Source organism: Apteryx mantelli, chromosome 1 (assembly GCF_036417845.1).
Source record: "Apteryx mantelli isolate bAptMan1 chromosome 1, bAptMan1.hap1, whole genome shotgun sequence".
In the NCBI taxonomy this organism is placed as follows: Eukaryota; Metazoa; Chordata; class Aves; order Apterygiformes; family Apterygidae; genus Apteryx; species Apteryx mantelli.
Genome location: NC_089978.1, coordinates 135,684,569 through 135,700,569, shown reverse-complemented (window position 1 = coordinate 135,700,569; position 16,001 = coordinate 135,684,569). Strand labels below are relative to the sequence as shown.

At 39.8% G+C, this 16,001-nt stretch overlaps 1 protein-coding gene across 1 annotated transcript in view; it reads right to left on the bottom strand.

The window, feature by feature from the left end:
* LOC106497216 (transient receptor potential cation channel subfamily V member 6-like) overlaps positions 1–16,001 on the bottom strand; it is a 28,026-nt gene that overhangs the window by 1,289 nt on the left and 10,736 nt on the right. The window contains exons 2-14 of the mRNA XM_067303658.1: positions 14,627–14,724; positions 13,911–14,033; positions 12,755–12,895; positions 12,118–12,216; positions 11,707–11,882; positions 10,657–10,803; positions 5,308–5,520; positions 4,920–5,006; positions 3,678–3,754; positions 3,190–3,355; positions 2,817–2,883; positions 1,935–2,203; positions 776–882 (exon numbers count right to left, since the gene is read on the bottom strand). Of these exons, the coding sequence (XP_067159759.1) occupies positions 776–882; positions 1,935–2,203; positions 2,817–2,883; positions 3,190–3,355; positions 3,678–3,754; positions 4,920–5,006; positions 5,308–5,520; positions 10,657–10,803; positions 11,707–11,882; positions 12,118–12,216; positions 12,755–12,895; positions 13,911–14,033; positions 14,627–14,724 (1,770 nt within the window). The remainder of the gene's footprint in view (positions 1–775; positions 883–1,934; positions 2,204–2,816; positions 2,884–3,189; positions 3,356–3,677; positions 3,755–4,919; positions 5,007–5,307; positions 5,521–10,656; positions 10,804–11,706; positions 11,883–12,117; positions 12,217–12,754; positions 12,896–13,910; positions 14,034–14,626; positions 14,725–16,001) is intronic.

Genomic DNA, 16,001 nt, shown 5'->3' with positions numbered 1-16,001 from the left:
ACTGCTAACATCTTAAGTCTGCTTGTTCTGCCCAGAAAACTTGCAAGAAAAACTTACAAAAATTTACAAGGCCCGTTTCTCTGCTAAAGCCTACAGAAAGTCCTACTTCATAGAGCAACCACTCCCCCTTCTGGCTTTATCAGCAAAAGATGAAGCAGTGAGAAAAGACACATCCCCAAACAAGACTTATTCTTTTCTCACCCTGGTATATATGTTGATGAAAATCAGAAATAGTGAGGAATCTCGTGCTATCTAGACCACAGACAATTTGTTTATTATTTCAGGAAAGCCTAGATCTAAGACTTTGCAACCTGATGCAGTCTTTGCAAAACACAATACAGTTACTTGGCTCACATGAGAAAGCAAGCTTCTGTTTTTGAATCATTTCAAGCTGGTTGCTGCTGACAGCCTTATTGATTGTTTCTGCCTCTGCCATTCCACGCATCCAATGGATAGGGACAGCCAACCAACCACAAAGGCTTGAAGACACTTTGTGATACTCACTATAAGGAGATTAAAAGAAAAATTCAGGCCTTATAACCCATGCAGCTTCTGGGATCTGTCTCCTGGGACTACTAGATAAGAAAACATAACTGATTTCACAAGGAGAAGAGCACTTTTTCACCATAGACAGAAACCAGACAAGGATCTGTATTCTAGAAAGAAAGGACACCAAACACTCCTCCCCAGGCCACTGAAATGGCTCCTTGTTCACATCCATACACTGAATGCTTCCTCTGGGATCCTTTCATACACACATCAGAAGGGAACTCACCTGAGATACCATCGGTCCCCTAGCCCATAGTCCCGACCACAGATTCCAGAGCGAGGCCAGAGACATCGTGGCAGTTTCCGCTCCAGCATAACAGTAGTAGCGACAACCTTTACAATAAAAAACAAGGGAAGAGCTTGGATGAATGGGGGGGGGGGAATATCTCTCCTGAAAATAATTAGTTTCGCTACTACTGATCAGGTCCATAGGAACTGAGGGAAAAACGCAGAGTCAATACCCTGTTTATTATGAGGCAATTCATTATTTTGGTCCTAACTGTGCCACAATTTGAGGAAGCAGTGGTACTCTTAAAACACTGTTAAACATCTTTCCCTTTATACCTGGTGGTAAGGTGTGGGGTAATCAATTTACAAGCTAGAGAAAAGGACACTACTTACATCAGTATCACAGCCTTGACTGAAATTGAGGGTCTATTCACCACCATCAAAATTGGCTATACTAGCCACACAATTGCAGCTAATCATTTGATTTACTGTTTTCTCTCAAAAAAGTACTGTGAAGTGGGTTTCCTGCTAAGCAGCTAGATAACTGATCTGGTTCAATGCAGCAAAAGGCAGCACGAGCTTTCTGACCAAGAGAGGCAGGCCAACTTCTCTTAATGAATCTATAGACACAATTGACCTATTTGTAACCATTGCTCTGCATTTTATCTCTTTGGAGTCAATCTCTGTAATTATTATTTAACCATCAATTACATAGGAATGTGATGTGTAAGACCGGGACAGCTTTAATTGTTTTTAACAAGAGATTCCGTGAGCAAGAAACAAACAGCTATGGAGACACAGGATGAACAAGAAAGGCTGGATAGGCTTCTAGCTGCTATTTGAAATAAGACAGGGATACCAGTACAGCAGAGGTATTCTGGGAAAAGCTGCAGAGGAGTAGTCTTGCACTGAGACAGTTCAGACTGATAGAAAGGATGAAAGAAATTTGGCGGCTAATGCACAGAGGCAGTAAAACAGAATTAAAAGGACATGGCTTACTGTATTAGCCCATGAGAAAAGGCCTGGCAAGGGTTTTAAAATACATCCTTTAGTGCAGGGAGGGTGGAGCAAGTAATTGGACTATCTAGCTCATTTCCCTTGGACAACCTTTCTCCCTCTTTATTCAGAAAGAATCCACACCATGTAACCTAGGTTACCTGGGCTCTCCAGAGCTCATCCCGTTCATGGGCTACTCTCCAATGGGTGTCACCCATCATGGCAATAAGCAAGTTGAGCATAAGGAGGGTGGCAATGATGGCAAAGGCAAAGTATACCACGCTGTACATAAAGGGCAGGTCCACATCATAGTTTGCAGGGCCATCAATGATAGTGAGGAACAGCTCAAAGGTGGTGAACAAAGACATGGGATAGTTGTAGAACTGGCCAAGGTTTTCAGGGTTCTCGGTCTGGAAGATGATGTAAAAAGCTAGAGGAGAGCAATGAGGAAAAAAGATAAAAATAGTTTAACAATGTGAATCACATTCCAAGAGCAGCAACAAGGTCCTATGAGAGATGCTGACAACACAAGAAGGCCTGTGAAGGTACTGCACATACTATGCTCGTGCGGTACTCAGCATAACAAGACCAAATCCCTGACTAGGGCCACTGGTCACCATTACAAAACAACTCAGAATTACTTTGATTAGTTATCTGTGCTAAAAAAAAAAAACAAAACTCAAAATAACAATCTGTTCTTCTTCATGGATAGAATAGTTACATGTGTTAATGCCATTTTTCAAAGAGAAATATAATAAATGCAGTATGTTTTTAAACCTTGACTTACATATATTGGCATTATCTGTATTGTCCTAATTTTTATTATCCTGGAAAGAGCAAGAGTTGATAACCAAATCTATCAGAACAGAAATCAATGCTGGCAAAGACACCATGCTGAAAGAAATAGAAACTATACATCATCACCCCCTTTGCCAGCTAACTGAGAGGGCAACCTGAGAGTACATCAAAACCCACTGCACTTGATTCAAATGAGAGGAGTTGGCAGAGATAATATAACCCTGGTTTTCCTTTTGTAGACTCACCTGATGCAAAGCCCAGTATCACCACAGCCATGAGCCAGCAAAAGCGCATAAGATCACCAAATATCATCTGTAGAGCAAAGACAGCACTGCCGTAAGGTCCAACTGTCCCACCAAACCACCATGCAACCATATTTAAACCATTTTCCAGATTCTAAGGTCATAGGTGGATGAAAGGAAGCTTCTGCATTTTATACATCCCTCTACTTCCTTTACTAGAGAAAGAATGTGAAAGTCCCAAACCCTTCAGGCAGCCAAGAACTTGACCCTTTGCCATTAATTCAAATCCTGAGAGAGAAGGAGTATTCTTTGAATTCTCCCTATCTGGAAAGCAGTGTCAGGATGCGTGTAACAACCCCATGTTTGTTTCTTATACCTTCTGGATCATGATGGTAAAGGGTCCCAGCATCTGGAAGCCTCGTGCGAAATACATGACATTGCACCATCCTAACACCAAGGCAAAGGACATGGGCACCACCTCACCAGTCATGCTGGTGAGACGCATCACCATGGTTACCAGAATCATGCAAGCATATGTGATACTGCAAATGAAAAAGAGACAGTGAATGAAGTTCAGTAAAGGAATCTTACCCTCCTTTTTCTTATCTTTCTAAAAATTCCAAGACAGGCACACACGGTCATCAGTCCCTTAGGCAGAGGAGAGTTACTTAGAGACTTATCAGTGTGCTCAACTCTACCTGCCCACTTGTCTGGTTTCTTACACACCATTTGAGTCAATAAGAGAAAGAAATTAAGAAAAGGAATATTCTAAAAGAACAGAGAAGGTGATTCATCTGGCAAAAGACAGCAGAGGGGATAATAAGAGACAATGTATTTATTAGACTTAACAGATGGTGTACTTACATAATTATGTGGAAAGGGCCTCCTAAGATGGTTTGTCCAAAGTATTTCGCTGCTCCAACTCTAAGGATATCTGGGATCTAAGAGAGACACCCTATTGACTTTAGGTCTCAGATAGAGTTCATTATAATAATAATTATACTGGTAACCCCTAATAGTCACACAGTCTTGGAGCAAGCCACATTTGCTTTGTTTGCTTGTTCAGTTTTTGTATTATGTTCCTTTAAAAACAGAGTGATTGAGTCAGGCTGGCCCCTCTGGATGAGGTAGAGATTGCTCTTTTCTTGGAAAACCTGAGAATACTCAGGCAGGTTGAGAGACTTAGGGATGAGGCAGAGTCATGTTGCAGCACAGAGCCATAAGCCTGAAGTTCCTGTAGACTACTGAGAAGAAAAGAGAGTGGACAAACAGCCCAGCCTCAGAAGTAACAAAAAAGACCTTCTTAGGGACCAGAGGAGTTTGCTATAATTCAGATTCATTGTGTAAGTTGTAGTGTAGTCCCCAAGTCCTGACTAAACACCTGTCCTTCTGGAACATATATGGGCAGAGAGAGAGCTGTCTACCAGCCCTATTTTATTTCAGATCTCTCTGACTTTGTCATTTGAGTTTTCCCTATTTAAAAAGTCCAGTCTTATAGTTCATATTATATTAAAATTGTGTGTGTGTGTGTGCGCGCGCGCGCGTGTGTGTGTGTGTGCGCGCATGTGTGTGTTTTAATATAAAGAACTCCTGCTCTTTTTTGGGGAGAGTTCATGGTAAGGAGAACACCTAGACAGGTCCGTCTCAGAATTATGGTTGAGTGAGGGTCTTGTCATAGGTCCATACAGTTACTGATCTCCAGTTAAAGATAAATTTTCCTTTGTACATACAGAGATCACTTCACCAAGCACCCCTAAATAGATGAGTACAGAAAGTCTCTAAGAATCTCATGCGACTGCTGGGGTTCAGCTGGAACCACAGACGATCCTAAAGGGAACTGTGGCATTACTCTGCAGATACTACTTGATACTGGGATCAGTCCTTCTAACTGTTTGTTCGGCACCTGGAATCTTACTGTTAAACTGTCACAATCTCTGTTTCATCTAAAAGATGCTGTTGCCAGTGCCAGTTGCCATAGGTATATACTGAAGCACTTAGACTCAGCAAATAACCCCTACCAAGTCCTAAACACAAACTAGTATTTGTCCAGTAAGTCAGACCTGTCTTGAATAAACTCAAGACTGTATAGCTCACTGTTTCTCTTACCTCAAGGATCAAAATTACTACAGCGCCAATGATTGTGATCAGCTCCCCCACCAGCCTCAGCTCATCCTCATATGTCAAATACGATTCCTAAAAGAAAAAAAGGAGTCAAAGGAAATTAAAAAAAAAGGATGGGGGAAAAGAAGGTCTGCTGTTAGTGTAAGAAACATGTCAAGGCCTGAAGAGGCTACGGAAACCAGCCCAGCCTGAGCACAGAGAACAACAGAGAACAGAGCATAGCCAGTGCTCCTCACTGACCAAGGTGGGGAGAGAAAAGGAGGACAGCTGCAATAACTGGGAGTTGGGAAGTATTTGGACTTTCCAGTTGAGTAGCTTAGATTAAAATTACCAAATTCTGCCTATGGGGCCATGATTCCTACAGACACAGTACCTGCAGCATTTTCTGGATATAGATAGTATTGTCTCTACTGCTTGTTTTGTTGTCTGTTCGGGGTTTCAGTGGTCGGTAGACGCAGCACATAGTGAAGCAGACCATGTAGAGCACATAGAATAAAGCCAGGAAACAGAAATAGGGCCGTCCATACATATTCCACTTCAAGCTCACCAGTTCCTTCACAGGTGTTAGGTCTAAGATCTGGCGGGCCTGCAGAAGATAAAAAAGACAGAAAAAAAGAAGTTATCTGCCATAAGGGAATTTGTCTACAAGCATCATTCACACCGTTCCCTGAGACAACATTAGAAAATTCTTCTCACCTATACTCTTCAGCATTAAGTAGCTGAATTTATTATTCAAAAATGAGAATGCTCAAGTCAGTTCTGATTAACTCAGGTTGCCAGTAAAGAGCATTAGGAAAAAGTAAGAAAAATATACCCTGCAGCAAATGGCTTTTGAGTACAAGTGGGAAGCACAAGAGAAGCACGTTAGATACTGCAATAAATTTGTTTTCTCTGTAGGCCTGGATACATATAAACACTTCATCTGTGATTTAGGTCCATTAATGCAAATCTATGAGGCTGAATTGCAGGAAAGAAAAAATATCATTTAAAATAGCTTTTATGATGATCTCATTTTTTTACAGGGCTTTCTACAAAGTATATGACATGTATATAGTAGGGATTGGCTTACAGTGTCAGGTTTATAAACCCTGTGAACTTTGGGGATTCCAATGTGTTCAAAACTATTCTACTTCATGAATTGTCTTTTACTGTAACTGGAATCCATTCTGAAGAGACAGCACAATGTACTTTATAGCAGACAGATACTCCCCTCTGTGCAAAATATACACCATTATTAAAACAGAATTGAAAATAACATCATTTGAATTCTATTTCCAGCTGCAGAACAAAGTTGCTGAGCAACCTTATGGAATTTGCTTACCTTTTTTTTTTCTTTCAAAATTCAAGTTCTGCATTTATACACCTAAATTAACAGTGACTTCCACAGCTATTTCTATCAGCTTCAATAGCATTTGTGGAAATTCTTAATTTCTTGGAAACATATCAAAAGGTCCTTTACATCATTAGCCCTCTTTGAAAAACTGATTCTGATATTACCTCAGCTTAGCAGACAAGTAAGAGAATTTGGAAAGATTTCCAGAGTTGCTTGATTTCTGTCTGAAGGCACCATCTTAATGGTGTAGCCTGGATTTTCAAGTTTTCACCATTCAGCTATGACAATGATAAAAAATGCAGTATACCCCCAGTGAGACATATTGTGAGAAGATACAGGCTTTTCAGTTTACTTCCTCTAAATTATTTATATCAAATTCAATTTTTTGGTCCTTCTCTTTAAAATCTCAGTGGTCCAGCTCAAGTGTAAGCAGACTACATATATTTCCAGGAATAAATAGAAGCTTCAGCAAGCATCTTGCGTGATATGAAAAATAACACTACTGCATATATTAAGGTTGTGTTTCTGTCAAAGATATGCATATATGCATACATACTGTGTATCTGAAGAATAATATACAAACAAAAAGCTTCATCAGAAAAGTGAAGACCATAGTTTTAGAAGTGACAGAGAGGGTCTTTAAAAAGTAAGATCAGTGGAGTTATGAGCACAGGAGGGAAACAATTCTCTTCCATCATACACTTCCATTTAAAAAACATGAGGAATCCAGAAATTTTCTTAAGTGTCCTCATGGTTGATTGGGTTAATTTACACACATGCACATAAAGGACAAAGAAAACCCGTAGAGATGTTTTGAAAACCATAATTCAACTTCTATTTCTCTGTGAATCTGTTGATTTGCAGCTAGGATGATTCTGATGAGAACTATAAAATGTGGAAAGTTCAACACCACTCGGCTCTTTTTAATTGTGTTCCCTAGGACAAGATGAAATTGTGGCTACGTTGGTAAGGCATTATCACTCTTCCCACAAGCAGTATGCAAATATTTTCTTTAAATAAAACATGTCACTGGCTGCAATATAAAGACCAGATATTTGAAGAGAAAAAAATTTCTGTTTTGAGGAAAAATCTCATCTGTACTCTTTTTGAGGGAGTACTGATCAATGTGATCATATCATGTGTTTGGAGAGATAACTAATTACATATTAGGAATGTATGCAAGTCATGTGACAGTTGTACATTTTGGCCTGGATTTGTCCCCTGGAATTGTAATGTACAGAGTTAAACTTAATGCAACTATTCTCAGCTTGTTCTAACTTTAAAAACTGCAGCTTCTGTTTCAAGATCTGAAGTTCAGCATGTATGCCTGAAAGCTTGTTTGATTTTTACATCTCTATCAACTCATGTAATAAATGTCACTACTTCTTCCTACCAATTTTCCTTCATATATGTCCTTAGATCATCACTACTATAAACAACACAATCACAGAACCTTAGGCAACTAAATGAGTTACCTGAATTAGTGACGTGGTTATCCTAAGCTTTCCCTCTTTGTAAGTAATAAGGCCCTACAGTTGGTCATTCAGATCACCTGCAGCTCGCCATCAACAATATGTGAAACTGAGGGTATCTGTACCTGTATTTAAGCACCTCCGTTGGTGACAAAAAAGAGATGGGGTCAATCTTGGTCAAGTGCATTTTTTAGCTTAAGTTGTCGAATGTGAACACACAATATTTTGTGCAAAAAAGTAACCACTTCCAAGCCCACCCAAAATTAGATGCTCTGCTTAGCAAACCACTCTGTGAAGAAAGAATGAACCACATGGGAAAGATACTAGTTTTAGTATATAATGCACTGTTGGGATGTATTCAACACTGTAGTGACAAGAACACTATGAGGATGTGAATAAAATGGAAGAGAGAATAAAAGGGTCTTTTCATACTGCATTATTCTGAAAACTTTGGACCATGATTCCCAGTGGTCACAAACCACATAGAGTTCCATGAAGAGGAAGTAAGTACCACAGAAGTGACAAATATTATTTTCAAAGTAGATAGATAATACTGACTCAAGTTATCATGGCTGCCAAGATCTAGAGTTGTTGAAGAACTAAATCTCTACTTTAGAATCAAATAGATTACCTTAAGGTATTTTCAAAGCCACATTTCTTTTCATTCAGTTATGAACCTTATTCTATTAAAGTGGAAGTAAAACAAAGGTATTTTGCCTAGCTGAGCCTGCAAGCCCAGAAAGCCTAGCTTGGAGTCTTTTGATACTCTTCTGTCAGCTCATTAGAGCAGTTCAGGGTCCATTCCTAATCTGGAAGGTATCAATTTAGCTCAACTTAACTTATAATTTTGCAGGTTTCCTGCAGCTAAAGAGCCAGCCTGTGGCCCTTTGTCTGGCTTCCCTATGTGTGAATGCAGTTCCCACTGATGTAAGTGGAATATGCAAATACTCAAGGTCCAGAAACAGGTCCATGGCTGGCATGTTTATGGAGGATCAAAGTTTGCTTTGTAGGTCAAGGAACTCAGTCTACTTAACAGACAGTCAGAACCAGTTGTATTCAGCTACTTTAGAATCATCAGTGTTATTTCATTTGCAGGTCTTTACCTATAAAAAAGGGAAGAATTTATTTGGCTCTTCTAACAGAACATATGCAGGGTTCACAAGAGCAATAAGCTACTTTTCCAAGAATGTTGGCTGAAGTTGCTATCTGAGCACCAAAATGTTAATGAGGCATTTTCTGTAAAAGGCAGACAAACAGCTATATCTAATTCATTGAAAATTAGTCTGAGGTCTGATAACTTTTTGAGGATGAAAGTTGCTGATAATAGCAATTACCATTTCTCTGATAAAACATTTGAAATGTTTTTGTCATGTGTGGGAATATAGAATTAAGGATGACAGGATATTCCCATCAGTACAGCAATACAGGAGACTTGTGTATCAGATGCTTTAGGATAGGAAAATTGCCAATTTTTTTTCCAAATGTAATTAATACTTGACTGAAGTTCCAAGGCTAATGTAAAAATGTGACATTTTATGCTTCTGTATTATGTTTGGAGTGATACTTAATTGAGTTATCTATAGCCTTCAGTCTCTGCTAGAAGACTGACACTTAGAGCATAAGTAGGACCAACAAGGTTTACTTCACACCTTCTGTCTGAATTTGACCCATACATTTAATTAAATTCTTCTAGACCTATTTCCTAGTGTACTGCTTAGGAGACCATTGCAAGGAGCAAGAAGGGGAAGTGAGTCAAAGTGCCATGAGTAGGTTTACTTTAAATGACAACTTATGCTCCCTAGATGTTTTCCTTCCTTCACTATATTGCCCTGTTTCTTCTAAGTAGCCAAAGATAGACTGAGCACTTTGCAAGGAATATGTATGTTTCAGCAAATGGGCATGACTCAAGAGAACTATTGAATGGCCTGAGAAATATCCAGAAGGATCAGAAGAAAGCAAGAGAGAATGAATCTAGCTAGAGCAATATAGCCTTAGATGTTCACATTTCATTTTCAAAGGGGTGAAAGTAAGTTTGGAAGGTTGCTATAGTCTTCCTGTAGCTTAGCTCCCTTTTATTTCTTCCACGTTTTGTCCAGTTAAGCGGTAAAGGGTCAGAAACTATGCCTTAGTATCTATTTGTGTTTGCATCCTCTAAAGAGGATGCAAGGGGAACCTGCTTCTGATTGGTGCCTAAAGACACTAATCTAGTCCAGTTACAGAATTGAGAGGTTATGTTAGAGTAGGATGAGGTAACACATAACATTCTTCCAGAGGAGCAAACATTTGAGGCCAAAGCTATATCAATGCAAAAAAGAATTACTAATTATGTATGCAAAAAAATCAATTATTCATATTTTAACAGTGTTCTGGAAAATAAAGAAGTCATCATATCTTATGGTATTTGGGGACACCCAACCCTCTGAAATTAGGAATCTTGGATCTGCATGCACTATATGGTTTGGGAAAAGACAAAGGGACAGTTTTTCTTATTTCTTTTAGGACTATGGTTTAGCATTCTGGACAACTTCTAAGGTTGCTCTATTGCTCTCTTGCTTAGAATTTCTGAATACACTGTCTGCCCCACAGAGACGTTGTGAGAATTAATCGGTATCACAGCTATAGAAAGCTATTTACTAGAGATACTCTAAAACTACTTGTTATTTATATCTTTGAGTCTGGTGAAAGAGAGAGCACTTTTTGATGAATCACACAATGCCATTTCCTGTTGCTTGCTAATGCTAAGTTCCTTCAACCATCTCCAAGCTTCGTATCTCTAGAGTAACTGTTAAAGCATCAAATACAGCCATATCATAAAAAAGCTGCTACATTTCATGTATTGCCTGCAGCACGTGGCACAAAATCCACTGTCCATAATAACCACTGACTGCACAGAGAAAGCATTTGGTGTCCACAGTACCTCTCTCTTCTTGGTTGAGACAATGAGCTCAAGGAAGGACTGATCTTCAGCCCAGGAGTCAATCTCTGTGAGATCATAGAGCACAGTGGTCAAGGGGCCAAAGGACCAGAGATTGTACTTCCGCTTCTGCATGAGGTATTGAAACATCTGAGGAGAAAGGAAAGGAGTTGAGGAGATCAGAAACTACCCATTATATATTCATTCTCGTTGCAACACACTAACACTGTTAAAAATCCTTCTTTACAAAATATTTCCATTGAACTTCTTGGCTGTTGTTGTAGTTCTCACATCTTTCAGGACCTGCTTCTCTGCAATAATGATAAACATTTCTTTCACTTACAAAAATGACACTGGATATTCTCAAAATGTATAATTTTAAAACCTTCTTCTTAATATGTCTGGTCTTACCACTTTTAAACAAGATAATACACAAAACAGAGCAATCTTTTGGGGTGAATATTTGTTTTATTTATTCAGCAAATATTTTGGACACACATTATCAGGAATACAGATGGGAACTATTACTGTGGAGGAGACCAACGATCCATACAGTCCAGTATCTTGTCTCTGGCAGTGGACAAATAACAGTGGTGCAATGGGGCCTTAATCACCTGCTATTATACCTTCTATCAGGTGAAGCATAAGTATGAGATTTTATATTAAAAATAGAGTTCTTGTTTATGTTGTTTCTTGGAGAACTTTTGTGTGTGTCATATTTAGGGTAATAACATCTAGATAGCAGAGACAACTTTTAAAAAATGACTTGGGTGGATCTTTCTGTTAACACCTATATAATGCAAATGTTTCAAAAACTGGGTGAAAAGATATGTTCTTTAGGCACTAGTTCCTCTCATTAGGATTAAGAAATTTCTTATACAAGTTTTCTGGTCTTACATGAGACTTCTGGCAGAAAAAGGAAGGACTTGTTATACATCTTCTACCCACTAACAGTGTGCACAAACTCCCCTGATCTGGGTGAGATTACTTCAAGTTCTGCATTTCTGAATACCTCTCCCTGTATGGAGGCAACTGTGTCACGCAGAAACTCACCACAGTATTGCCCTCAACCCCAGCCAGTTTGAATGGAGTAAGCCCCTCATTGTTCGGAATCAGTTCAAGTGATCCTGATCCCTGTTTGCTCCTGTCATAGGAAAGTATCAGGCTGTACATATGGCAGGCAAATGTCTTGTTAGGTTGTAGAACCAGGATGTGAAGAACAGTGTTACCTGTGGAGGAAGCAGTACAGGTAAAATATATGGAATAGCTCAACCCTATGGAAGGAAAGTAATTATTGCTTAACAATACTAATAAGCTGCTACTTGACTGATGCCATTTTCCTCATATCCCTCATCCAACAGCTGTTTGTAATGAGAGAAAAATATGTGCTTGCACAGATGATAGAGTCTGATTTGAAGTGTCCAGCTCTGCTGTATGCAATTCACTGGGCCCCACCACACATACCCAGATAATCCTGAGCTCTAATGTCAGCTCCATTTTCAATGAGCAACCTTACAATCTCCTCATTTCCCACACAGGCAGCAAATGATAAAACGTGTTCTCCTGCAAAGAAAGGAACAGGGGGGGAAACAACATTAATGACCCAGCAGGCATGGGAGGTTGGATCACTTAGTGGGAAAGCTATCCATACTACTCAGCCTGAGGTTAGGAAAGGAAGAGTTACTCCAGGTAACCTGTAAAACTCCTGCCCCCCACTCCTAGACCTACTCAGAAAGGAGGAAAATAACAAGTCCACAACATGGGAAAGGACAAAGTATCCTTATCAGGAGTATCTTAGTAATGGATGACAAGTGAGTTGCAGTAAGCAATAAATTATATTATACTTTTTATACAATATATAATTTTTTATGCACACAAATGTAAAAAATGTGTAAAATTTATATATATTTATATTTACATAATATCTACATATTTAGGTGGATCGATACTGTCTGCTAAAAGGTGTGTGACTGAGGACCCTGGAGACAGGAGCCTCTGCTCATCCATTATAGGTGGGGACCAAAACAATCCTCCCTCATGTTTCCTTCATCACTCCACTGGTCCCTTCCCATAGCAACAAGGAGAGAAAATAAGGCTGTACCAAAATAGAGAAGGTTCTGGGAGCTGCGCCTGAAGAATTGCCCAGTGGCCCGTGCCATGCAGGCGTTGGCCCCTCTCTTGAGTAAAGCCTTCACCAGAGTGATGTTCTGGTTCACTACTGCAATGTGGAGAGCTGTCTGCCCTGTAAGACACACAAATAAAAACTTGCCTTCTGAGAAAACAACTTCAGGCTGTCAGAGCAGAGATTAGTAGCCTGCAGTTCACATTTCTTGTATGGTAAATCTAAGTTTAGCATGACTGCATCCATAGGGTACCTGGGCAATATGCTTTGGCTTTGACGCTATCCCTGTTTTGAGCAGAAGGTTGGACTACGGAGTTCCAGAGGTCCCTTTCTATTTAAATCTTTTTGTGAATCTGTGAAAAGGGATTTTACAATCTGCCAACAAAACCAACAGGATGCACTTTCTAGATGTTGTTTGGGAAAACAAGACATGCTATATTCCTCCAGGAAGTACACTGAAAGTTCATGTCCCTTAGAAAGGACTTCATGGGATGTGAAGAGCAGATCAAGACAAAGCTCCCAAAGCAGACCTGCTCAAATTCTTCAGAATAGGTCTTGGAATTTTTAAAAACCCATAATTATTATTTTAGTGGTTTCAAGAATCTGGCTAGTATTGTGTAATAGTCAGCCAGCTATTGTTTCAGACCTAGCTCTGATTCTAGACTTACAAACAGAAAAAGGAAATGTTCATATCTCTTCAGAAGAAAGAAAAAGAAAATGTAGACACATTTGTTTTTAATCCCCAGTCTTTGTATACCAAAGAACCAATTTTTCACTTCTGAGAGGAAATCAGATAGGTAGCCCCTTTGTCACAAAGGACTAGATGTGTCTACAGCTGAAGCCAAAACACTGTAGATATCCTTGCCATCCCACTGTAGCCAACAAGCCTGCCAGGGCTTAGGGTTTGTGAGTTACTCATTTGCATATTTTTTCATGTTGTGCATGCATTTGGTTTTAATAAAATCCCACCTTTCTGCAAAGGGTCAGGAGCCACTTGTATGTTGGTTTTGCAATTTAGCAGTTTAGCAATATATTGAACCAGGAACAGTGTAAGCCATTTTCCTATATGTGTAGGGAATGCTTCTTCCCTCCCCCTGCAGAGAGCCCTGACCATCCTCCTACCCTGAGCTGTTACCTTCATAGAGCTCTGATGTCATCCTCTCATTGACAAGCTCTGGAGCTGCTTCCATCAAAGCCACTGCAGCCTCCACGTTATCATACAAGGCAGCCACATGAAGAGCTGTCTCCCCAACTGCACCTAGAGGTAGTAAGAGAAGCATGTGGGTCATCTAGACATTTAGCCATATGGGAAAAAAGCAGATAGGCATTTATTGTCGTGGAGAATTATGGGAGTGTTGGGTCCTCCCTTGAGCATTGCAGGGCGCTGCCTCATTGTATAACATGCTAACAGCATAGCCTTGTCCTTCACCCCCTCAAAATCTGGAAGCTGAGCAGAGACTTCAGGTGTTTGTGAAAAGGAGGATGCTTTTTGAGCAGCAGGAAGTAAAATAAGCACACCCTGACCATCTCCTTCAGGAAACGAGCTCCCTCAGTTCCTATAGAAAAGAGGCCTGGTCAAGCTGTAAACCAATCATATCATCTCCCATCTTCACAACTCAGGAGTTGACCATGTCTCTGAGCTAGAAATCTCCCTTTGTTGCAAAATGGAGACTACTGAATTTTTCTTCCATCTGTTCTAGAAGCCAATACCTCTCTCAGCTGCTGACATATAGTTAAGTAATTTGATACTGCTGATGTGAATGTTGTGGCACACACACCCAGGCCACTCTGACTTTTGCAGGAGGGTCTCGTCTTCCCCAAAAAACAATTTGTAACAAATAATTGAGTAACCTCTTTGATAGATATCACATGTTCCATCAGTGAGAAGTTTTGTAATGGCTCGGAGGTTGTTCTCCTTGGCAGCCTGGAGCAGTGGGGATTCCCAGATCCTACAATAAAGAAACAGTGGCTGTTGAAGAACACAGTCAAATACATGGTGCCTCTCTGCAGAACTAGAATGAACTTTGCTCAAGCCAGTAAGAATCTTCAAAAGTGATTTTGCCCTGAAAGGTAGGTAATACACACCTACTATCTGAGGAATTTTGAATATCACCCTCCAAAGCAATAAAAGAACCGGAAAAAGCAAACAAACCCAGTGCTAAAAAACAGGTCATTCACCCGCTCTTGCCTTACTGACCCATAACCATATGGTGGCAGCAGAGGGAAAGAAAGGAGAAAGGAATAACCAATCCCAAATTGATTCTGGTTTATGTAGCCTGCAGTTTGAGGCACTGAAGATAACAAACGACCAGCCATTTGAGACTTCTCCTGCCAGCAGACTAGCTATCTCATGAGCAAAAAAAGCCAACAGGTTTTTATGGAGCACAATAAAAAAAGGTTTCCATCTGAATTACCCACATAATGGATGGAAAAGAAAAAGTACAAACAAGAATTCCCCCGGTATCCAAACATAGCTTCCTATGGTATAATTAAAAGAATGAGATCTGAAATGTAATTGCTCATCATACAAACTTATCTGGGACATTTACAAACTTAACTATAATATTTGTTTTTCTGTTGCTGAGAGAATTGAGAAAGTTGATGAGAACTGAAAACTGTGTCTGTTCTGGGAGAGAGCATGCCGTCAAACAAGTCCCAAACCAATGGAACATTTATAGCTGAAGAATGCCCTTGAATCCTCTACCAGGCTTTTGCTTATTTCAGTAGATCCTTCAGAGTCAAATAAGAATTTACAAGTACTTCACTACAGTAGGGACATTTGATGTGAACAATATCCTGGACAGTGCAAAGTTGATCACAGCAGTGGAAAATCAACTCTTGTAATTTAGTGTGGTCCTTGCAATACTGAATGCTTCTTCTAAAGCTCCTGTTCGGACATGATAATATCCATAAGCTACTAGCCCTCAATTCTTTTTGTAAAAATGGCAAAACATCAGTCTTGTAACTTGAAAAGCACACCTCCCAGTCCAAAATAGATTTTAAAAGTCTAAATATTTTAGGACGGTCTTTTTTTTCTAGGTGATTGATTCATCAGTTTTGAATGCTTTGGGCAGGGCTCCTTTCACCCAACTGTGTTTCTCTAAAAGTTAGGTATTCCATCTCAGCTGATCACCTGCGTACCAGGTACAGTCAGTGTATAGAGATGGATAGGATAGTCTTTCCTGGAGGTGCTAGAAGGCTCTATCTGTGAGGAAGAGACAGATAA